The following is a 25,080-nucleotide window of genomic DNA, read 5'->3' as shown; positions in this document are numbered from 1 at the left end:
AAACCCACTTCTTATCTACTTTTCTAACTCTGCCCCAAATTCATTTACTCTATAAGTTTTTTTCAAAAATTTCCCTTAAATCCCTAATTTATTTTCCGCAAATTTCTAATTTCAAACCTTCGACCCACATGAATCACTCGTTAAGGCTTATTAATGTTGCTAAAAAAGATGCTACATCCTTTTTGGGCAACTTGATCGAACATTTTTTTCTAGTGCAAATTGTTATAACTCAGTCCCCTTTGTGAAATCAAGAATTTGGACAACACAATTTAGGGTTGCCGAGAACTTCCGACAAAATTATGGATTAATTGAATGTGGATAAAAACAAAAGCTAGAGGCAAGAATGTATGAGGTTGAAATGGGTGACACGTCCAAAACACGTAATTTGTGTTGTTGAATTTAACAAAAAAAGTAAGACCGCAGAAGAAAACTGTAAAAAAAATTTGGTAACATTAAGGACTAAAACTGCAATCTCAATTTTAGGGCTGAAAATCGAATAGTCGTATAATATGAGGAAAAATACATTATTCTTCCTCAAACTTCATCCATCATTTTAAAACAATCCCTAAATATTTTGTAGTTATAATAGTAGTCCTTCTATTTCTTTGCATGCCTTCTATTTTCATTTTCAACTAGACACGGCCACGGTCCGGTTTAGACCCGACCCGACGACCGACCCGCCCCGCCCCCGTTGATCCGGAACCGGACCCACCAATGTATGAGTCGGTTTCGAGCCCCCAATTTCAAGCTCACGTCTCGAGCATCCGACTCGAATTCATAACATATTTCAATTCGATGTGTTTATACTTATTCGATTCAAGAACAAGCTATAAGCCCTTGAATTAGCTAGGCGAGATGCCCAAATATTGTAATCCACTCTTGTTTTGATTAATAAATTGTATTTGTTCCAATTTACTTTCTTGTCTTGTAATTAATTTCTATAAAAATAAAATTAGAAAAATAAAAAATATATAAAAAATAAAAATAATGATAATTAAAAAAACAGCTGATGAGGTAGCCGCATAGCAGATGATAGTACAGATGAGGAGGTGATTGAAAAAATAACTACCTGAAATTATGAATGGACTTTTCTGAAATGGTGATAAATAGTTTGGGGAGAAATCAGTATTGGGGTTATATCAAAGAACCCTCGATAAAATACTATAACTATAAAGAGCATAAAAATAAATAAATAACTATAGTTTAAAGTTTTTTTTGTGACATCTATATATAATATAAAAAGAGAATCTATGCCCTCAATGAATGACATGTGGCAAATGATGATGTCATTTGTCAAAATTGCTTAGTTGGAGTTCAATTGATGAGGTGGATTCTTCAATTGATTATGTGTCATTTTTATTTAGGTATGTTTTTAAGTTCTTTCCTATTTCACATTTACACAATCATTTAATAATTACCACATATTTATATATAATATTTCAGGAATTTAATTTCCTATCATTTCTAAAAATATTATATTTTTTATAGTTTTAATTTTTTGAACTATATTTTTCGTCTGTTCTTTTTTTTTTTAAAATTCAGAACACTCAATTTTTTAACGAATATTCGATTTTTTATATCATATTTTACACACTATTTTTTTATAGCGAAATAATTATTATTATATTTAATTATCTATACACGGTTGATTAATTGTTTTTATCTCACGTTTTTAATTTAATTTTCCGAAATATATTTTTCGAATGTCTTTTTTTTTTAAAATAGAACACTCATTTTTTATGATATATATTTTGGAATTTAGTTTTTTTAATAATAATATTCGAAAATAATAATAATAATAATACTAATAATTATTATTTTTACAAATCATTAATAATTATTAATCACTATACATGGATTTTTTTTGTTTAAATATTTCGCCAACTTAATGTATATGTATTAATTTAATTTTATAAATATTAATAACTAAACAACATTTAAAATTTGAAATTAAAATTTTTGTATTCCAAATTTTGAATTTCAAATATTTTTTTACTATAAATTATCAATCATTCCCCAATTTTATGTCATATAATTTGATTTCTTACCTATTTAAGTTGATTGGTTTTGATTCATATGGTTAATTCATGGAAAATATCTAATCAAATAATTGGTAAGATTATAACATTAAATGTGTATTTCCATAAGAACTTATTATTTATTTTTTTATTATATAAAATTCAAGTATAAATACCCCTCATTCCAATCCATTTCACTCACTCATACTCTCCACCCGAATTTTACACTCGCATAAAAATAAAAAAAATAGGTCAGCCCGAAATGGCTGCAAAGAGGAAATATTGTATTTTTTTGTTGTTAATATATTCATAGTTTTACATGTTCTTAATTTCATTATTTTGATATAATGTATGTGTCTAATGGTTATTTACACATATACATGTATTTAGTCTAACATGTTATTTGTTGTTTGTTTATGTTATTTTTGTAGATATTATGGATAATATCGACATATGGGCTATGTGTGACGACATTGGTTGCGTCAAAGGAATAGAAAGAATTTCGTGAATCTCATATGAATTGTGCGAGAAAAAATACTCATTTTTTTTCAATCCTTAAAAGACCGTCATCGAAGTGATAAATGTAAAACATTATATGCAATTATCAATTTTCTATTCTTTATATATGTCTGTAATTATTTTTAATATTGTTTCATCAAGCTCATTTAGTATATGGTTATATATGCAATTTCGCTATTTAAAATTTTATATATTTCATTTTTTAATTCGTGTAAAGTTGGATCATCTGTCGTTTTTGTTTTTGGAAACTTATTGTTTTCGTCTTTTTTTCTCGATTTGTTTCACTTAACTACATTGAAATGTTGAGTGCTAATATATTATCACTAATTCATTATATAGTAATTTTTTTTTTATAATTGTACATTAATTTAGTTTATTAGTGCATTATTATATTAATGGAATGGTAATATGTCAATTAATGGAATAAAATATTGTATCGAGTTGTCCTTTTTATATACTCAATCTTAGGAAATTATAATATATTAATTGAATAGTAATATGTCAATTAATGGAATGAAATATATTTAAATTGTCATAAATAATTTAATAAATGGTATATATAAGTAACATATTTCAATATTATTCCATTAAATATTTAATGAAGTAATAAAACGCATTATTAACTAGATTTTTATTTTTTATTACATTTATTACGAATTAATTATTTTAATAATTTTTAATTATATAAATTACTTTATTTATTTAATTTTCCTAGCATTTTCATTATGATTTTTTTTTTGTATTTTCGATAATGTTGTAACATAAGTATTTGTAATGATTATTTTGCATATCAACTTATACTTTAGAGAAGAAAAAAAATAATGTCTAACATTAGCATAAAATAATAATTTGATTTGATTTGTTTGATATTCTTATTAAAAGTATTGATTTTAAGGATAAGATTAATGACTTGATTTCATTTGTTTGATATTCTTATTTAAAGTATGAATTTTAAGGATATGATTGATCACTGATTTTATTTGTTTATTTATTTTTTGTTATGTTTGTCTTTGTTATATACAAATTGATATTATTTAGGTTTCTATTTATTACTGTATCAAATCAATGTGTGTATTATACTAAATAAATTACGAGCATAATATTTTATACCTAATAAACACGTAAAAGTGGTAATATTTTAAAAGCCATGTTATATTAAAATTGGTTACTTTTGTTATGTTTCCTTGGTTATGTTATTTCTGATTCTGATTAATTCATTACTATTTAATGTTATTATCAAATCAATACATGTGATTTGAATAATTTTTTTAGTAACCCCTAACAATCGCATTTATTTATTATGCATCTCAATAATTTCGGATTCTTATTAATTCTAATTGTTTGAATTTGTTTGATTTGTTCTAACCGAGTAACACAAAAAATAATAAAATATATTGTTTGCTTAAAGTTATTTTATTAACTTATTTAGTATGTGAAAATGAAGTATAAAGACCATCAACACAAACTGATCATTTATCTCATTCTTTCTCAACACGTTTTGTTATGATCATGCTAAACCAAGGTCCTCACCTTAAAACTTTTTCTTCTTCATATTTATGTTTTGTAATTTCATAATGCGATCAGTATTGTGCGATGTGCATGCTCGCTTTGAGCATTTTATTTATCGCCAAGTGTTTATTACGTTATACGTTTATTATGTATGCGTATGTATAATAATCTAACAAATCATTGTTTTGCTTTCCTTTTAATTTTCAGATCCATGGATAACATCGTGTGTGCTATATGCGGCGACGTCCGCAAGGGAGAAGCATTGTGGCGTTGCGTAGAATACAAATATATGATTTAGATATATTATATGGATGGGTTTTAAAAACTTTTACTTCTGGTTTTCCATCTTTGATTATACATTCAATAATTGTAAGTTTAGTTTCGATGAAGAAGTTGAGTTTAATGAAGGTGATAATGTAATAAAAAAATACTAAAGTAACTCATGTATGTATTTCGTTATTTGTAATAGAGATTCTTATATAATTTGTTGAACATATTTAAATAAATCTTCTTTAGTGTTTATATTTTTATGTTACAATATTAATTTGTACGTATCGTAATAATTCTTTTATTTTTATCATTTTTTAATATTTATGTAAAATATTATTAGTTTGTACGTTCATAATTTTTTTTTTGCTGTTAATCTTTTGAATCTTTATGTACATACATGACATTAGATTCACCCTTCTTCATTCACTGTAATTCCAATATTATGATATATTAGAAACATTGTCCCTAGATGTATTTGTGACAATATTTGATTTTGTATGTTTTGAAATAGGAATAATTATTTATGCAAGCATATTAGGATTTAGAAGTAATGTTTTTGCAGAAAAACCTATACTAACTAGAGAAATATATAAATTATATAGCATTCTACATTGATCAGGGAAGGAAAAAAACACATTAAAAATAATGTGTGAAATATATAGTAAAATATACATATGTGAAAATCGATGTTGTCAATCCAACGAGGACATTATGTGTGTGTATTCTTTGGATCATTAAAAACATTTTAGAGAAATTATCTCTTTCCCTAAAACAAAATGGTTTGATATTCCAATGAAAAGAAATCGACGTACAATATTACGAGATTGATTTTTATGAAGTAGGTCTCGATTACGGATTTGTTGAGATTGCAAACTGAAATTTGAGGAAGATCTCTATGAGTATGAGTATTAATATTAGTATTAGTAGTAGTATTAGTATTAATATTAGTATTAGTATTAATATTATTATTAGTTTTAGTATTAGTATTAGTATTAGTATTAGTATTAGTATTAGTATTAGTATTAGCATTAGTATTAGTATTAGTATTAGTATTAGTATTAGTATTAGTATTAGTATTAGTATTAGTATTAGTATTAGTATTAGTATTAATATCAATATCAATATCAATATTAGTATCAGTATTAATAACAGTATCAATATCACTATGAGTATGAGTATGCATGAGTATGAGTATGAGTATGAGTATGAGTATGAGTATGAGTATGAGTACGAGTATAAGTATGGGTATAAATATCAGTATCAGTATTCGTATCAGTATTAATATCAGTATAATTATCAGTATAATATCAGTAGCAGTATCATCAATAATATCAATATCAATATCAATATCAGTATAAGTATTAATATCAATATCAATATCAATATCAATATCAATATCAATATCAGTATCAATATTAGTATTAGTATTAGTATTAGTATTAGTATTAGTATTAGTATTAGTATTAGTATTAGTATTAGTATTAGTATTAGTATTAGTATTAGTATTAGTATTAGTATTAGTATTAGTATTAGTATTAGTATTAGTATTAGTATTAGTATTAGTATTAGTATTAGTATTAGTATTAGTATTAGTATTAGTATTAGTATTAGTATTAGTATTAGTATTAGTATGAGTATCAGTATCAATATCAGTATCAGTATCAATATCAGTATCAGTATTAGTATCAATATTAGTATCAGTATCACTATCAGTATTAGTATTTATCAATAACAACATCAGTATAAGTATGAGTATGAGTATCCATATCAGTATCAATATATGTATCAATATCTATATCTATATGAGTATTGGTATGATTATTGGTATGAATATTAGTATCGGTATTAGTATTGGTATAAGTATTAATAATAATATTAGTATCAGTATCGGTATCGGTATCAGTATCAATATGTGTATGTGTATGTGTATCAGTATGTGTATTAATATTCGTATCAAATTAATATCAGTATCAGTATCAATACCAATATCAATATTATTATCATTATTAGTATTATTATTAGTATTCAAATTCATATTAGTCTTGGCCTATTAGCATTAACATTAGCATTAGCATTAGTATTAGTATTAGTTTTCTTATTAGTATTGGCTTATTAGTTTAAACATTAAATATTCATATTAGAAGTGGCGTATTATTATTAATATTAGTGTTGATATTAATATTAGTATTAGACTATTAGTATTAATCATCGTATTAATATTAAAATTAGTATTAATATTAGTATTATTAGTGTTGATTTTAGTATTAATATTAGTATTGGTATTAGTATTATCAATGTTGGTTTTAGTATTAGTAGTAGTAGTTGTTAGTGGAATATTAGTGTTAATATTAGGGTGGATAGGCAATTGTACACCGCAATGTCCAGAGATAAAAGTAGATTTGAGATAAAAAATAATTATCAATTCAGAATCGGGCGATATAACTAAAATTACGAGCAATGTTGTGTGACAAAAGATTTTCAGCGAATATGAAGGTAAATCACAAACAAATGAATATTTTGTATTATTTACATGTATGTCAACTGTTCAAAGTTTTCGTTCGTTTTATTTTATCCAAAATATTTTTTTTGAAAAAATTGATCTCGTGCATCGCACGGGTGAATTACTAGTTAAAGTAAATATTAAAATAAATACGTTCAAAAATAGAGAATCTGACTTTTTCTTCAACGGTGTTGTGTGCAACGGCCGTACTTGGATTTGTTCGACCCTACACTCGGTGAAAAACACCGGATGGGTCTTCTGCTGCCACGTGTCTCTTTTTTGTATTTTATAATATATTCCCCGCTAGGGTTTACCTTTAGGGGTTTTAGAAAAATAAAAAAAGGGACACGTGGCAGCAGAAGACCCACCCGGTGTTTATCACCGGGTGTAGGGTCGAAGGAGCCGCGGTACTTGCAAGGGGAGGGGGGCTTTTGACCCCCAAGAAAAAAAAATTAGGTATTTGGTATTGTATTTTTTGAATATTATTTTTGGCCCACCAATTTTTTTTGTAAATATGTGTCTTAACCCATTATTTTTTTTTGTTTTTTCTCCATAATATCTTATATAAATTATAGATGAATATATCATATTTAATATAAAATATAAAATATAAAATAAGATGGTTAAAAATTGTATTATTTTAAATAAAATTTATGAATATTACTTATTTTTGAATTTTTTTATCAATGCCTTTAAAAAGATAAGATGAGATCGTGCCATGAATCTCCGATATATTAAGTGCAATACATTATTAGAATAATTTGAATTAGTTTAGAATTTTTTGTGATGATTAAAATATGATATAATTATAATATATATGATATTTTAATTAAAAATTAGTAATATATTTTTTGCAATGTTTTGTAAACCTAATTTGTTTTTCGGAGCGCTCGAACCCTAAAATTTTAGTTGACCCCTTACAATTTGATCTTGGTTCCGCCCCTGATTCTGTGGAAGAGAGAAGGACCTATTGTAATAAAATACAGTTTTTCTATTGTAATGACCTCTTGCTGTTTTAAAACTCCTCTCTTTAGAACTAAACTAAAATCAAGAAAATAATGTATATTATTAACTAATCAAATACAATTTACTTAAAAAATGAGGGTTTTGAATTTTTTTTTTCTTGGTGGTAGCAGGCTAGCAGATTGTGAAGAATAGTGCATGGGGACTAGCTAGCTAGGTTAATATGTAAAGGCTTATAAGAGCATCTCCGACCGGACACCATAACACCATTTTTTCATCTAATTTAAGTGTTTTTAGCCTCTCACCCAAAATTTCTATCACCATTACACCTAAAATTATAGAGATTTGGTTTTAGCCTCCCACCGTGGTCAACCCCCATATCACCAAATACTCAAATCCTATTTTTCCACCAAATTTTTTGGTGAAGGAATTTTCATCTCCCACCGGTCCACCATTTTCCTATTTTTTCCACCAAATCCTATTTTTCCTACCAAATATAGAGATAAAAATAGGATTTGGCGTAATTAGCACAATTTTATTAAGTACCATATAAAATGACTATTTTAACTAATTGCACCCGCTTACCAACTTATTAGCATATTTATCGTAAATACATTGGTATTAATTATTAAATTAGTTTTTAAAATATAAATACATTTGTTATTATTAACAAAACATTAATTCTAAAACTATAAATATGCTTATTTTTAATTAATTTGTTTATTTTGTTGGTATCAATGTTTATTAGTTCATTTCTTTACTTTACTAATACGCTAAGATGTGGAACGGACATTTGGAGTTCTTCAAGCTCGATTTGCAATTATTAGAGGAGCGGCTCGATTCTGGAAGAAAGAAGACTTACAAGAAGTCATGTTTGCATGCATTATTCTGTACAATATGATAGTTGAGGAAGAACGCAGTGGATATAGAAATGCTTATATTTTTGATGATACTCAATTTCCCACAAACCTTGACTATGAAAGTTTGTCCTCTATCCCGCCTGTTGAGCTTTTGAGAGATTTTAATAATACGGCATATGTTAGTTTTCTTGGTCGACATCGAAATCTGATAAATCAAGGAATACACAATGAATTAAGAAGGAGACTGGTAGCACACTTGTGGGATAAACGTGCTCAAATCGGTGATGTTGAAGATTATGATGGTGATGATGATGATAATAATGGTGAATGAGATTTTTTTATGATTTCAAATTGATTTATGTTGTAATATTTTATTTATGCAATAATTTATGATATTATTGTTTATGTATGATTTTATTATATTTAAAATAATTTGAGTTCATGTTATTTCATGTTTAGACAATTTTTTAAAATTAATAACATAATTTTTAAATTATTTAGTTAAGAAAATTTATTACTTAGCATTGGATCTATAATTAATATTTAGGAAATAAAATATTATAAAATTACGATTAACATTAGATTTATAGTTTTGGGGTATATATGGTGAAATGCCATTGGAGACCAAACCAAATTCCATTTCCTATAAGTGGTGAAATGGTGAAATATTATTATTTTAATATTTGGTCTAAATTTTGGTGATACCCATTGGAGACCAAAACCACCATTTTTCCACTAAAAATGGTGGAAGAGTAAAATGGTGTGCTACCGGTGGGAGATGAACCCATTTTTTCACCAACATAAATGGGATTTGGTGAAAAAATGGTGAAACCGGTTGGAGATGCTCTAAGATCTTATACCTGGTGAAATACAACATGTGGTTTTAAATCGTAGATTAGGGGCGAGTCCATTCTTGGGCAAGGGTACGGTGGACTCAAGTCCACCCTCATTTTTTAATTTGCCCCCTTAATTATACCATATTTCTATTTAGTCCACCCAAATTTTATTAACAAGCCCACCCAAAATTTCAATTAATGCAAAAAAAGCCCCATATTTTATTAATTAGCCTACTCAAAATTCAAATTAATACAAAAAAGTCCCAAATTTTATTAATTAGCCCACCCAAAATCCAAATTAATTAAAAAAAACTCTAAAATTTGTTTTTTTCTTTCTTTTTTTTTCGTTTCTCCTTTTCCTATTTTCAAAAAAATCCTAAAAAAATCTCCGAACCCCCGAAAATTGAAGCCTCCCCTGTACCGAATTCCTGGACTCGCCACTGTCGTAGATCAACATAAATAACTATATAGTAAGTACACATACAAATGGGTGTATGTGTTATTATGTGTCGATTAATGGTGTAAAATTACATGGGGTATTTCACCAGATATAGAGTCTACAACAAAATATGTAAATAACAAATTTCTTATATATATATATATATATATATATATATATATATATATATATATATATATATATATATATATATATATATATATATATATATATATATATATATATATATATATATATATATATATAAAGAAGCATATAAAATTTTTGGGGAACCCCTGGTTTATGAGATCCTACACCTGGTGAAATACACCATCTAGTTTTAAACCGTAGATTTATATAAATAACTATTCATTAAGCACACATACACATCAATGCGTGTGTTATTATGTATAGATCAATGGTGTAAAACTGATATTTGACCTGGTGTAGGTTCTGCAAAACCGACATCCCCTTGGCCTTTGTGTCTTCAAGTTCCTCAAATCTCTTCGTAAGGGAAGTAAAAAATACTATCCATCACCTTCCATTCCTTTTATTCGAATCACAATCTTATTTTCCGACAAAAGATTGGCGGCTCAAAACAACAAATGCGTGACATATACGAAATATAAGATCGATGCACGAGTTTGAAATAAGATGATCGATCGAATGCGTAAGAAAGTGACAATGGTTTTGTTACCACCTGATTAAGCAACAAATCAATAACCAAAACAAACATGGATGACAATTAATAAGTAATAACGAGACCAAAACATTACACGAAACCAAAAACGTGTAAGTATACGTGTATCTATTCGAGCAAACCAAACATCAAACTAAGACTATGAAATGCTAACTATTAATATATATTCTATTGTAAAGAATTCCGCTTCCTCTTTGACCTCGATTTCTCGATAGGGAAAAACGCAGTATCCAAATACGGAACCAATCCAATTCCAAAAGCCTTCGTCTCCTTCAATTCCTTAAACCTCTTCTTAGAAGTATTGTACACTACCAATCCCTTATCGTACTGTACTCGAATCACAATCTTATTTCCGACGAAACATTGCGGCTCAAACAGCTTAATCGACGTCTCGACATTCCTAATAGTTACCAACTTCTTCCAGGAATTATTGTCAATGCCCTTTTCCTTTGCCCAAATCGTAACCCTAGTCGCGTCTCTCCCGTTGCAATAAAGGCACAAGCTGCCTCCCAAATCAACCAAGTAAATCGACTTGCTGACGTCATCATCTGCAATATTCTTCGGCTTCTGCAGAATCTTGAACTTGTCGTCTCTCGGATCGAAGTACATAATTCTTTTCGATTTTTCGAGAACCCAATAGCTGGCACCGTCAACGCATACCCCGGGACAACCGTCCATTATAGAAGTATAACTGTAATAAAAGAACTCGATGCACTCGTATTTCATCTTCTTCTTCCATGAATTATTCTTGCATGAATAAACCGTGTAGTAACGGTAAGACAGGATGACAACCTTGAAATCGTCCGTGATCGGGTCTCGACAAACCCCGTAGCTCGAACCGTAACACGTGTAGGGGAGAGAAATCTTTTCTATTGTTCGAGTGGATGGATTCCACAATGCGATTGCGCCGCTTAAAAAGCGGCTTACGAGAAGGAGGCCGTCGCAGAAGCATAAGACGTGATCACAGCCGTAAGGTGCGTCCAATGCCTGTACAGTTTTCAGTTTTCTGCCGTTAAATTTAACCAGAGAAAACCCTTCTCCGTTAGAAGAAGTATTTGAGTTTTTGAGTAGAAAAAGATTTGATGTATTATTATCAGCCATGGTTTTTGGGGTTGTTGACAGCGTGATTTTGGAGTTCTTGTGTAGAAACAAGGTTATAGGCTATGGCCTACGACTCAACTACTTTTACCAAAACACTAAAACCACCATAAAACCCTAAATATATATACTTATAGGTATGGCTGGGCATGGGCCGGTTTTATCGGCTAATCGACCCACTTTTGATTGCCAATTACAGATATTTAACCGACCCGTGTTTAAATGTTTCGATCGATGGTTTTCAATTTACTCCAAAGTCGGTTGGCCGGTAATTACTTAAAAAAAAAAGTATGATTTTTTTAATTTCGATTTTAAAACAAATTATTACTTTTATTTTATTTCAGTTTTTTTATTTTTTCCACCAGGTCTAAAAAATATAGTTTTTAACGCCCAATTTTATTTTAATTTTTTGTTTTGTTTTGTTTTTTTTTTAATTTCTTCACCAGGGTTATGGAAATTAAAATCCACTATATCCTTATCGGAAACTACTAAAAATTAAGCAGAGGATGGCGCGGGTAGAGAAATTCGCGCAGGCTGGACCCTTAATCGATTACACACGTGTTCAATAGTGATTAAGGCTTAATCTATGTTCAGTAGTCGATTAAGGTTAATCAACTCCAAATTCTAATTTTTCTTGATTTTTTGTTTATTCATCCCAATTGTATAAATCAATTATAATGTTTCTATATTTTTTGTTTTTGTAAAATATAGTTGATTTTGCCATTTTTTGTAGTTGTGATTTGTTATTTTAGTATTCAGGTTCTTAATCGACTATGCTTTACATACGATTAATATACGTGATAGAGAAAAAAAGTAAAACGATTTTTTTTTAAAGAATTTCCTTAATCGACTATGTTTCATAGTCGATTTTATAAAACTCATACAGTAAAAAAAAAGTAAAAAAAAAAAAGGGTGGAAATGAGTGACCCGGGAAGTCCTTGTTTTGCACCCTCACCCCACATCTTTTTGTCCTCCATAGGATGACCTAGCAGTTGGAGTAAGTTGGTTCAAGTCCCGTTGCCAACAGTTGCTAGGTCGAACTCGTCACACATGATTAACATAGTGTAATTTACATTTCTCGTATGATTTCCAATTATCATACGAGAATGTAAATTCACCCAGTGTACCCATATAGTTGGCTGCTAGTTTTTTTTTTAAAAGGTTTTCCTCAAGAGCCCATAGTTTTTAATTATTCTGTTAAAAGTATTTTAACTCGTAAATAAAAAAAAAAAAAAAAAAAAGAAAAAAGGAGAGAAGAAGTAAAGGTAAAATCTGATCTAAGGTAACAGAGACATGTGTAGTGAGTAGTTCTTGGATGGATAATCCTAATATTATATTAATATTAATAAATAATAGATTCGTTATAGGGCCCTACCCCCTCCCTACTCTCCATGGCCACCATCAGAACCAGAACCAGAACCAGAATCCACATCCTAAAAGCAACACAGCATATCCTTCTTCTTCTTCTTCTTCTTCTTCTTCTTCCTCCCCCACCACCAAGCTACTCTATTATTCCATTTCCATTCTTATCCCCTTTCAATCAATCCCCCACATTCTCATGACTACTTAGTTTGCTGTTAATCCAAAAAAAAAGAAAAAATGGGCACCGGTGCATCGAAGAACCCCGACAGCAGCTCCCATGGCAGCGACGACCGAGAAGACCAAGCCGGCGGCCAACTCTACGTCTCTCTCAAAATGGAGAATTACAACCCTAAAGGCGACCTCATCCCCCATGTCTACGGCTCCGTCCCCCTCGTCGGCTCCTGGGATTCCTCCCGAGCCGTACGTTTCCGTTTTTTTAATTTTTAATTTCTAAATAATTCATTTGCAAAAGTGATGAAAATCGATTCGCATACTCTTCTCCCTCCAATTTTTTTGTTTGGGTAATTAATTGCTGATGAACTACTTATACTGTGAACTCAATTCAGCTCTCCATGGAACGGGAATCGGCTTCTATGTGGGAATTAAGCTTTGTTGTACCCCCTAATCATGGTAATTACCTCCATTATTTTATAATCTGTACCCTCAATTTGTTGTGTCTATGTATTTTTCAAATTCTAATAATAATCTCCGTCTCGTTTATTTAAATAGAGACGTTGGATTTCAAGTTTCTGTTGAAACCAAAATACGGCAATATCCCTTGTATTTTGGAGGAAGGTTCGAACAGGCAATTGACGGGGGGTGCGTTGGGAGGTGACAGGAGGTCGGCCATGTTTAAGTTCAGCAGTGACGATGTTCTTGAGTACAAAGTATTCATTAAAGCGGATAGAGTTTCGCCGTTCGATCTTGCTGCTAGTTGGAGAACATATCAGGACAATTTCCAGCCTTCCTCTGTTCGCGGGATACCAGACGTCAGTATGAATTCAGCGGCCGATGCCAGTAATGAGGTATGCGTGGAACTTGCCGTATAATGGGAAATGTTCTCAACCTCTTAAATATTTAATGCCTTATCGAGTTCGTATAATGATGTTAATGCTTTAATTTCATTAGATAATTAATAGCTAGTTGCTTGTGTGATCTCTTATTTTTTTTTCTCTATATCTGACTTGCGAGGATTTGGATTTTGGATTGTGTTATCTGAATTGTTTACAAATTTAATTGGCTGGAGATATAGATATAGGGCCAAATATATTGGTGCCAAAATTTAATTCAGAATTTAAAGTGGTTGGAAATATGGATCTCGGTCCGAATGTGTCGGCACAAAAAAACTGTTCATATTCATTTTGCCTTTTTGGTTCACATTTGTGGAAAAAGGGCCTCTAAAAGTTTTGAATTCTTATGTTTGTGCTTTTGTTAGTTAATTTCTAATGAGGTATCAGATGAACACATCTAAAATGAGTGGTTGGTTAGTGTCTAAAAGTTCGTTATTCCACTAGCAGGCTAATTTTGTTGGTGGTTGATTGAATTGGTTTTAGTAGAAACTCTAAATTAGCAGCTCTTATAGTTCCACACAAATTTCTGAAAATGTTCAGACTAGAGTATATTTTGGAAAACTGCCACCTAGTTATATACAATTTTATGAATATACTGCCCCTCTCTTTTAATTTTCTTAATTTTGTTGCTCTACACTTCAGGATTTTGTGTGCAAATAATTTTCTGTTCTTTTTTGGCCTTTATAAGTTTTTATGTTTGAAGTTCTCTTCAAATGGTTTTCATTGATATTATCTACCACTTCATTTTTTTGTCACCTTCCTTTACAGAATGAATCTTCGGCAAGCTTGGAGCTTGATATTGAGCACTACGTTGTTCCAGCTCCAGCAACATCTGCAAATTCAGGTCTGGTGTATGCAGCTAACATGACAGAAACTCCTAGGTCACTGAGTCGTGTTGGGGTATTTTCCAAGACTGATGGCTCTAGTGGAGCATTACATCACCAGAAGGATGCTGGTGTTGACAGACCTGATTTGACGGTGTTGTTCTTTTCCTTATCTGTCATTCATTTATAATTTATTTAAATGCCATAACTTTTTTTGTAGCAGTATGGCGTTAAGATATAGTTAGTTCTTTTATATGTGGTCTGCTGGTCTTCCTTGGTATGGAGATAGTGGTTTTTAGGTGTCCTTGGTATGCATATCTTGGTTTTTAGGTTTTCTTTTTTTTTTTTTTTTAGTTTTTTTTTTTGGGTTTTAAGGTTAATCTTTGATAACTAAAATCTTTTACTTGCAACTGCAACACCACCAGATTGCGATTTTGGGTAGAATGTGAACCTGTCCAGGAAATTGCTATTTCTTTCCAATACAACAGAATGATCACCCGGTTAATCCAGTTGTTGATATGGAGGAAGGAAATTGTCTGCTTTTCAAATAAAAACAGGACTTAGAAGTTATATATATATGTGTGATTTTTGTATTGGTCATTTATAGTGGTACTGTTGTGAACATACATCTTGCAGTCTTGGAACGTACTTATTTATCAGTTAACAGAACTTGGTTCCGTACTTTCTCTTGCCTTTCATATACTCACAACTGTTATATAACTCTTCCTTTATTTGGACTGATCATCATTAACTTTCTACCAGGGGATGCAAGTCATTGTCCCAGACACAGCAAAGTATTCCTTGGCACCTGGCTTGGTTGAATCAAAGTCGTTTGGAGCCTTTTCATCTATGCAGAAACAAGAAGGTCACAGAGGACTCTTTGTGGATAGGGGTGTAGGATCTCCTAGACTAATGAAATCAGCTAGTTCTTTTACTGTTGATCTCAAACTTGATTCAGAATCCAAGGTTTGTGGGAATGCACACTGTTAACTCTGAAGAATGCCGAAAATATATACCTCAAAACTTGTTTTTTTTATTCTTTTTTTTTTCTCTTAAAATTACCTCTAACCTATTACTCATCGATTATTTTTAGAACTCTATGCCAGCCGCTGCAGGAGCTGTTGCAGCTGGCGCTGTTGCAGATCAGATGCTGGGACCCAAGGAGGATAGACATTTGGCAATTGTCTTGGTACTTTCTCTATACACTGGCTTATGCTTGATACAAGTTTCATTTTCTCTTACCGATGCTTGTCAGAAGTTATGATTGCATATTATATAAAGAGCCCCTCAAATATTGTTATAAATTATTTGACTCCATGTCAATTTCTGACCGAATTTACGCTTACTACAGGTTGGCTTGCCTGCTCGTGGCAAAACTTTCACTGCAGCTAAACTTACGCGGTATCTTCGTTGGTTAGGTCATGATACCAAACACTTCAATGTTGGGAAGGTAATTGTTCTCGCATTGTTATTTCTTGTTATTCTTCATATGGGATTAGAAAAACATAAAGAATCATTGATTTCTATTTCTGTTGCAGTATCGGAGGTTAAAGCATGGAGTTAACCAGGTACTATCAGTTGGTGACATCTCTTCTTCATGTTTTGTTGGATTGTCTCATTAAGCACTATTAATTAAGTGGTATCAATTTCATTGTCCCTGTCTATTTGGAATATTTAATTTGCCAAATGTACCCCTCACCAACCACTATTATTAAAATGAAAAAGGAGAAAAAAAAGAGCAACGGCATAGAAATATGACTAAGAAATTCCTCTTTTTTGTGTAAGTTTGATTCGTTGGATATGCATGTGCATGTGCTTTTCTTTATTTTTTTGAGGAATAATAATCACCTGATCTGTTCAGATAGAGGTTCCCCCAGATCTAAAGATAAGCATTTTAGTATAACTAAATTTATGGTACCATGATCATATAGAACTACAAAGAGTGTGTGATACACATGCTTAGGCCTTCAGTCAATAACTGTCACCATATGGAACTTGTTGCATTGTGTTGGCGTATTAGTCTCTCTACATTCCTTTATAAAACCGAGGTTACTTGTTGCGTTTGGATCTTCTTTTTATATTACATAATTCTTGATGCAGTCAGCTGATTTTTTCCGAGGTGACAACCCGGAAGGCTTGGAAGCACGAAATGAGGTAACATTCCCATTGGACAATTATTAGAACTGAACAATTTTATTAATGTATTAATGGTTTTATGTGTAGAATACAACTAAATTTCGTCATGAATATTCATTGTCTTGAATGAGCTATATAATTTTCTTTGCTTAATACACTAGTGATAGTTGAAAGATTATTTTTTAGAAATTGACACTTGCTGAGACTCCCTTTCTACACTTGTTTCATAACTCCCATTTTGGGACACCCAAAGTGTAATTTTCAGTCCAAAGAGTCATTTTTATTTTATATTTTTTCCATACCACCTTTCTCTTAAAAATAAAGTTGAGGAACAAGTACTACGACTGTCTTCCCCCCCTCAGCCCTCCTTGTTGTTGCTGTCTTCCTACCCTGTCTGCATCACATGATATAACAAAAGTAGGGAAATCGAATTTGGAGGTTAAAAATAACCTTGAGATTGGACCTAGTTACGAAATAAACCAACTTATAAAATTACAAATACTTGATGTATTAGAAATAGCGCCTTGAGGTTTGTCTTTGTTTTACGAACCCCACCTTTCAATAGGCCGTTCAATCCACAATGTAGAACAAGATTTTCTTGCTTTTTTTTTGTCGTAATATACAAACTTACTCGACTTTTTTTCTTTTGAATAGGCCAAACTGCAAGGGTAATAATGTATATAATTTACCATGAAATGGATGATGTCTCTTCTAAATTTTCAAATCTGTCCAATAAGATTTTTATAAGTGCTATCATTTGCGCATTTACCCCATGCCATTAATTTCACAACCCTCGGGGCATGAATACTTTTAAACAAATTCCCATCCAATATTTTCAGAAATATACGTTTCTTCTCATTATATGCAAGGGATGGAACACACATATGTTTATAAGCGTCTTATCTTATAGCATGCAACCCAGGAAAGTATAGAAGCCTCGGCTCAATGATTGTAGTGGTAAAAAAGTCTACTCCATTCTATGACAGCAAGCAGCACTATTTCTTCTCTGTAAAGCGTACTTGAGGGTTCTGGAAAGAGTATAAAAGGCCTCCCGAGCATCAAAAATATATAGTTAAAAAATATTCTATATTGAGATATTACGGTGAAAAATTTCATGTTGTTATTTTTTATTTTTCTGCATGCCAACAGATTAATATGTTATACTATCAAAAGATATGCTTTTGCTTGATTTTGATCTCCCCTTCTATATCTAGTTATGTCAAAACCCGCTTATATTCTTCAAACTGGAGTTATGCAATTATAAAATCCATCCGAACTTGTTTCCCATGCATTGATTTTTCTACACTAACAGTTATACATTTATTAACCTTTTTCCTTGCACATAGTTTTAATTCATGCCGTGCTACTAGGTAGCAGCACTTGCAATGGAGGATATGATATCTTGGATGCAAGAGGGTGGTCAGGTAAGTCATTTTTACTCTGTTAGTGTGTACAAGTATCTGATCCTTTCATAATGCAATTCGTAATTATGTTTAGGTTGGGATATTTGATGCTACGAATAGCACCAGGGTAAGAAGGAATATGCTTATGAAAATGGCTGAAGGCAGATGCAAGGTAATATTATTGAGTGTTGTTTGCTGTATTCCTAATGAATTATTATGCATTGATACTTATTGATTGTATATCCTTTTTGAGTCTCGTTTAATAAATTTTGTTGCGTATGCTTTGATATGGTTTATGTGCCTGGCATGAAAGGATAAAGATGGTTGTATCGAAGCTACTTGTTCACCAAGGCACAAAATCATAAACGAGTTGAAATAACTTGCAAGAGAATGATACCTAACTGTTGAGGGGGTCTGTAATCTTTGTAGAGCAATGTTATGGTTTTCGACTATCCCACTGTGTGAGGATCACGTAGGAAGAAACGGAGGAAACTTCTTATTTTCGTCTTTCCTTTTCTCTTCTCTTCTGGGAAATCTGTGGCAGAGGGAGAGACAATTAAGGCACAAGAAAATAATTAGCAATGGGTAGCTACAGATATTTTGATTGTTTTAGTTATGGGGTGCAGATGAAGTTAGATTAGAACATAGATCTTGACTTAGGCATGTTAAGTAAGATGGCTAAGAGTTAGAGTCAGTGGAGCAGTTCAAAATAATTCTACTGCTTTTTACTTGTCTTTGACATATTTTGCACCATGCATGCTAGTACAGCCTATATGTAAAATAGATATTGCTTGATCTTTTCTAGTGAAAATATGTGGCCATGTTGCCCCACCTTAAGGATCTCAAGTTGCCACCGCTCTCCTCTCGTTGTCCCCTCTGTTCTACCATCCGTATGCTGATTTTGGGGTGTCTTTTGTGCTGTTTTTACAATTATATATCTTGTAAATGGTATATTTCTAATTTGTGGACAAATATTGAAGAATGTCACATGCTCAAGAAATACATTTTGTCCTGGAATTAATATGATCAAGTTGTCCCTAAAGTTTACAAAGAATTAGTGGGTCCAGATGATACTCCTAAAATTTTAATTAAGTATAAAAATACAATATGATTTAATTTGGTAAATATTAAAGAACTTAAATATTCAATCTAGTATTTATGCTATTGATATACGGTCAGGTTTAAGCAAGACTTATGCTTTATACATAGTTTCTTGTTTCTAAAGGAATTTTTGGGCATGGCCACTTACTGTTTAAGGGGGATATGTCCAGGAAATTTGTATGACTTTTGATGTTTTACAAGTTTGGACGAAGTTTTCAATTTGGATTGCCATGTTATTCTTGCCCTCTGATTACCTATTTCACATTTGTTTTACATGTCTGTCTGTGGCTAATCATGGTCAACACGTGCACTATGAGTTGTGTTGGATAATATTCACTAGATCTCTGACTGATACATGATTGATATTTTTTACTCGCAGATTATCTTTTTAGAGACATTATGCAATGACCGGAAAATAATTGAAAGGAATATACGCCTCAAAGTTCAACAAAGCCCAGATTACGCAGAAGAGTAAGATGCAAGAAGATTTCCTAGTTATTTTTGTACACTATACTTTACATTGTGATTTGTGGTATCTTTCAGACCCGATTTTGAAGCAGGGTATCATGACTTTAAAGTCCGACTCGAGAATTATGAAAAGGTAGATCTCCTTGGACATACTTTTGGCTAGTAAACATTAGTTGTGTATGATGAATGTTTTACGGGTACTATTTCTTTGTGATTCAGTTCTATGAGCCAGTTGAAGAAGGCTCTTATATCAAGATGATCGATATGGTCAGTGGCCACGGTGGACAAATACAAGTAAACCCCCTTTCCCTTGGTATTGCAGATCACATGAATTTATTTGAATTGCCTTATCTATATATTTGACTTAATATTTGAATTTATCCATGTGCCTCCATTCTTGAACTTATGTGGTTGCAGAACCCCCCTCCCCCCCCACCCACCCACCCACACCACCACCACCACACACACACACTCAAAAGGAGAAAAAAACAAGAAAAAAGAAAAAAAGAAAAGGAGGAAAACAAGAAAATTTGGAATGAGCTGAGATGTAATATCTTACAAGTGTGATGGCATTTCATGAAACAGGTGAACAACATTAGTGGCTACCTTCCGGGGCGGATAGTATTCTTCCTGGTATGTTGTACTTTTCTTGTATAGGGATATGGCTTGCCTTTCCTTGCAGAACAGAACACTGAATATTTCCTTTTTTTTTTGTTTACTTTTATATTTTTTTCCCCCTCATTTTCCCCTTAGTTTTCCCTTTGGGAAAGGGGGAGGGGTCAACCTTATTTGTGATATGTGATGTGACTTCTAATGGTGTTGCCTGTTATTTGGCAGGTGAATACACATCTGACTCCTCGTCCAATTTTGCTTACGAGGCATGGAGAGAGCCGAGACAATGTCAGAGGTCGAATTGGCGGTGATAGTATGATAAGGTTTCTCATATGTGCAACATGAAAATGTTGTTTAACCTGTTTTGCTTGCATTCACAATTGACCATAGCTAAATCTGATTTGATATCTGAACTATGAATCCTTTATAGCCAAGCCTCAGTTTACCATTTCTGATGGTAAACATTCCTTTTCAGGACAGTCCTCCAATAAACGTGAGAGCTATTTTGCCTATTATCCCCTCTTGAAATGTTTTGTATAAGTAATTATCTATGTTGCATCTAGTTGTGTGAAAAACTTAGAGAAATGGAGAGAGAGATACATTTTGTGCAATTATGCTTCATGTAGAAAAGAAGTGTTCTCATGGTCTATTAAGGCAGAATAGGTGGTTGAGCCCTTCCATCAAGAGCTTTATATCATGTTCAATTCTAGAATATGACGTTCCGTTAGTGTGAACTAAAAGTTGCCATTAGTAACGACAAAGTTTTCCTTGTTTTTACTTTTTTATTCGAGTTACATATGTATAGTATTATGATCTCATTACTTAACATAATCAATGTGCTTACTGTATAATTGTTAATTTAGGATGTAAATTTTTTTTGCAGTGATTCTGGTGAGCTTTACTCAAAGAAACTTGCAAATTTTGTTGAGAAACGTCTGAAAAATGAAAAGGCTGCTTCAGTAAGTTTCTCCATCTTAATAGATCTGGGTTTTGGGATTTTAATAATATATTAATGTAAATAAATGCTTCTATAGAGTTCTGGAACTTGATTTGAACTTATTTTGTCTCTCAATCAGATGATCTGTTTCATATACCTGTGCTTATTCTAATAGAAAGATACAAATCAATTATGCATAAATATGGGGAATTTTTTCATGAATAATATGAAATATATTTTACATGGGCTGCAGTCTATTATGCATAAAATATTCTGATGAAGTTCAATATTTTTCTGATTCTGTTTCCCCTTTGGCTTAGATATGGACTAGCACATTGCAGAGAACGGTTTTAACAGCAAGCCCAATAGCTGGATTCCCTAAGGTTGTTTAATAATTTCTATAATTTATTTCAAATTACAAAGTCTAATCGATGGCTGTTGCAAGCTTACTTTGAACTGATAAGTGATATCGGATCTGATCCATTATGTTATATTCTTTTTTAGATACAATGGCGTGCCCTTGATGAAATTAATGCTGGTGTATGTGATGGGATGTCATATGAAGAAATAAAGAAAAATATGCCCGAGGAATACCAGTATGCTTCAGTTCTCATGACTTACTTTCGTGATTATTTTTCATCTATCTTTACGTGTTAAGAATTAAGAGTCATTATATTTTAAGTGACACCATCTCTAAAAGATTCACAAAAATGAAAATCAACTGCACTTGAGGGATGGATTAGAGCTATTTAATAGTAAATGACAAACATCTTTAAAATCGTAAGGTTTCAGATGAGGTAGTAATTCAAACATTAGATATTGTAATACTTTCTGACCTGAAAATGATATATTGCATATCACGCGCATCTAGTACCGTTATTTGTTTTCATCATTGTTCAGTAGACAAGATTAGACTATCATCTTAAGATGCTTGAGCTTCATGTTTGTCACTTGACAGCAACCAAACCTACAATGGCTATTAAATAAATGGCCGACCGACCCTTTTATAGTACTTATTTATCTTAACGACTAGAAGATTCTGTCCTACTAGTGCAAACCCAAGCTGCATTTAATTAGTTAAGCAAATGGGTAATTAAACATAGGTTTGGACACTATGAGAATATTTTAAGGATCTATAGTTTGATAGCTTTTAGTACACCTTTAATTGTTTTATTGGAGTTTATCTAAAAACGAGACTTGATATGAAGTTTTCACACAAGTCTGCTCTGTCCGTAGGCTTGGTATTGTTAATGGCGCATTATGCTGCTAGCTTCCTGGAGATTCAGTGCATTTAACACTTAGTAAATTATAAATATTGAGAAGGAATATATCCAGTCCCACCCTTATAAGCCATATTCCATGTTGAAGGAAGTATGTCAGAAATCGACTTGTCTCAATAGATTTGTTAGGTGATTTGGCACAATACCTACACTGAAAATTTATCTACTTAACGTTGGAAGAATGGAGTTCAGCAAACATTTTACACAGTAATCTATTATATTTAGTCATTCTTTTAAGGGATAACTTGAAAAGCAAATTATTTAAATTTTAGTAAATCATAACTTTTGTGAATCTCTTGTCATAAACAGTTGGAAGGTCTTAGTCTTCAGTCCATTTTTCATCAACATTAATCCCATTCTATGGTGTTAATAGTCATACTACTTAGGTTAATCTTATGATAAAAAAAATAATAATGGAATTTTACGGTCATTGCATTTAATGCTTATAAATTATGTGAAACTATTTTACTAAATCACGTCTGCCTTTTCTTTTCCTTTTTTCAAATATGTTATTCTTTCACTCATCTTGTATTCTATATATGTCACAGATCACGTAAAAAGGACAAACTGAGGTACAGATATCCTCGTGGGGAGTCTTATCTTGATGTTATACAAAGGTTTGTGTTCTGCAGTTCTAGTGAACGTAAAAATATTTGTTATTGAAGAAAAAGCTTAAGCTCTACTGATCGTAATGTGTTTACCGTTCTTCTCTTTCAGGCTGGAGCCCGTGATTATTGAGCTTGAACGACAAAGAGCTCCTGTCGTGGTTATATCTCACCAGGTTTTACATTTGAAAATATCAATTTATTTTTCTTGTCAAAATGGATCGTGCTTCAGATGGCAAATGATTTGTTTCGAATATTCCAGGCTGTGTTGAGGGCTTTGTATGCTTATTTTGCCGATAGGCCGTTGAAAGAGATCCCCCATATCGAGGTAATTTTTTCATGCTTACTTGTACTTGTAATAGTGAAATTATTTCTATGTAGGCATGATAGAAAACATTGATAGATTATTTTTTTAATAATTAGATACTATGATACCTGTTCTTTGGGATTGAAATGTTCATGACATCAAAATACCATTCTACCCTGGAATATTTGTTAGAATATATTATGTGTCCCTTCTAGTGGCATTTTAGATAATTTGAGATGCAAAGAAGATACATAAAGAACCTTTGACCTCACGATCTGTGTAGGACAAATGTCTCTTTGTTTGTAACCTAGACACATCTAGTTGCACCCAATTAGAATCATTTAGGAATATAATTATAGTTGGAAATAATCCCGTTTGCAGCATAAAGGAATGTAGGTAAAACTCGAATTGCATGACAAAAGTAAATTTATTGCTCTGTTTTATAATCTGATTGAAATTTCACTTCAATGTTTTATTATTATTATTATAAATTTTCATTGCATTTCGTTACAGAAGCTGACATGTAGTATAATTCGGAACCGATGCTAAACTTTTTATTTTGTTTCCTCTTACATACAAACTAACTGGCTTCAATGATTGTAAAATGCAGATGCCTCTTCACACAATAATAGAGATACAAATGGGAGTTACTGGCCTCCAAGAGAAAAGATACAAGCTTATGTGATACAGCACCATCAATCAATTTGTCCAAGTAATAACACAAAATGTACTACTTCTTCTACTACACAATTTGTATGCCATACTTGCATTTAGGCATATGATAAAATAAAATTTACAGGTAACTTAGAAGAGTACTACTCCGTATCCGAAACAATCAATAAAGCCGTGCTCTTTTTCTTGGGATTTTCGTCGCCCTATTTCGCTTGTATAGTATTACGTACTTCTGATTCTTCTTGCCATAGATTTTGTGACACTTTAGCTAGTGTACAAGATGAAAATATCTTGCTCCACCAACTAAGCCACCTTCCTTTGCAGATCATTTATTTTCTTCTTTGAAATCTTAAGACGAACGTTATCATAGAATTTTTATTCAAGGGTATTTTCGGAAGAAAAAATAAGTAAAGTGTGAAAGTAAAAATTATGTGTGTTCAAAATTGAAAAGTAGGATCTAAAAATAATAATTATTATTATTATAGAAAATATATATATACACACACATACTCTTGAACACTTTAAATGACTACTTATTGCTAGCCCCTTTTTTATTGACGAATCCAGGTCATGTAAATGGAGTGTCCCTAG

At 31.5% G+C, this 25,080-nt stretch overlaps 2 protein-coding genes across 2 annotated transcripts; one reads left to right on the top strand and one right to left on the bottom strand.

Moving 5' to 3' along the window:
* Positions 1 to 10,782: 10,782 nt before the first annotated feature.
* Positions 10,783 to 11,715, bottom strand: LOC105953816 (F-box protein CPR1-like). The gene has a single exon (XM_012977497.2). The coding sequence runs from the start codon at positions 11,713 to 11,715 to the stop codon at positions 10,783 to 10,785; it is 933 nt and encodes a 310-aa protein (XP_012832951.2).
* A 1,318-nt stretch (positions 11,716 to 13,033) lies between these two features.
* F2KP (fructose-2,6-bisphosphatase) lies at positions 13,034 to 24,681 on the top strand. Its single transcript, XM_012983856.2, has 23 exons — positions 13,034 to 13,494; positions 13,641 to 13,704; positions 13,804 to 14,099; positions 14,913 to 15,122; positions 15,731 to 15,934; positions 16,062 to 16,157; positions 16,320 to 16,418; positions 16,507 to 16,536; positions 17,069 to 17,122; positions 18,475 to 18,528; positions 18,602 to 18,679; positions 19,988 to 20,079; positions 20,152 to 20,209; positions 20,296 to 20,370; positions 20,662 to 20,709; positions 20,914 to 21,011; positions 21,572 to 21,647; positions 21,946 to 22,008; positions 22,130 to 22,221; positions 23,454 to 23,522; positions 23,623 to 23,686; positions 23,773 to 23,838; positions 24,428 to 24,681. Exons 1-23 carry the CDS (start codon positions 13,312 to 13,314, stop codon positions 24,500 to 24,502), a joined length of 2,244 nt encoding a protein of 747 aa, XP_012839310.2. The 5' UTR covers positions 13,034 to 13,311; the 3' UTR covers positions 24,503 to 24,681.
* The last annotated feature ends 399 nt before the right edge of the window (positions 24,682 to 25,080 follow it).

The sequence above is a fragment of the Erythranthe guttata genome, chromosome 14 (genome assembly GCF_056151865.1).
Source record: "Erythranthe guttata isolate IM_541 chromosome 14, IM_541, whole genome shotgun sequence".
In the NCBI taxonomy this organism is placed as follows: Eukaryota; Viridiplantae; Streptophyta; class Magnoliopsida; order Lamiales; family Phrymaceae; genus Erythranthe; species Erythranthe guttata.
The sequence above is the reverse complement of the archived record's forward strand: the minus strand, read 5'-3'. Positions and strand labels throughout refer to the sequence as shown.

What these genes read in the sequence shown, in the direction of transcription:
- F2KP (XM_012983856.2), top strand. Translation starts at nt 13,312, where the DNA reads ATGGGCACCGGTGCATCGAAGAACCCCGACAGCAGCTCCCATGGCAGC. An exon ending in TAAAGCATGGAGTTAACCAG is followed by an intron (nt 16,537 to 17,068) that starts GTACTATCAGTT and finishes TTCTTGATGCAG; the next exon opens with TCAGCTGATTTTTTCCGAGG. An exon ending in TGGCTGAAGGCAGATGCAAG is followed by an intron (nt 18,680 to 19,987) that starts GTAATATTATTG and finishes TTTTACTCGCAG; the next exon opens with ATTATCTTTTTAGAGACATT.
- LOC105953816 (XM_012977497.2), bottom strand. Translation starts at nt 11,715, where the DNA reads ATGGCTGATAATAATACATCAAATCTTTTTCTACTCAAAAACTCAAAT.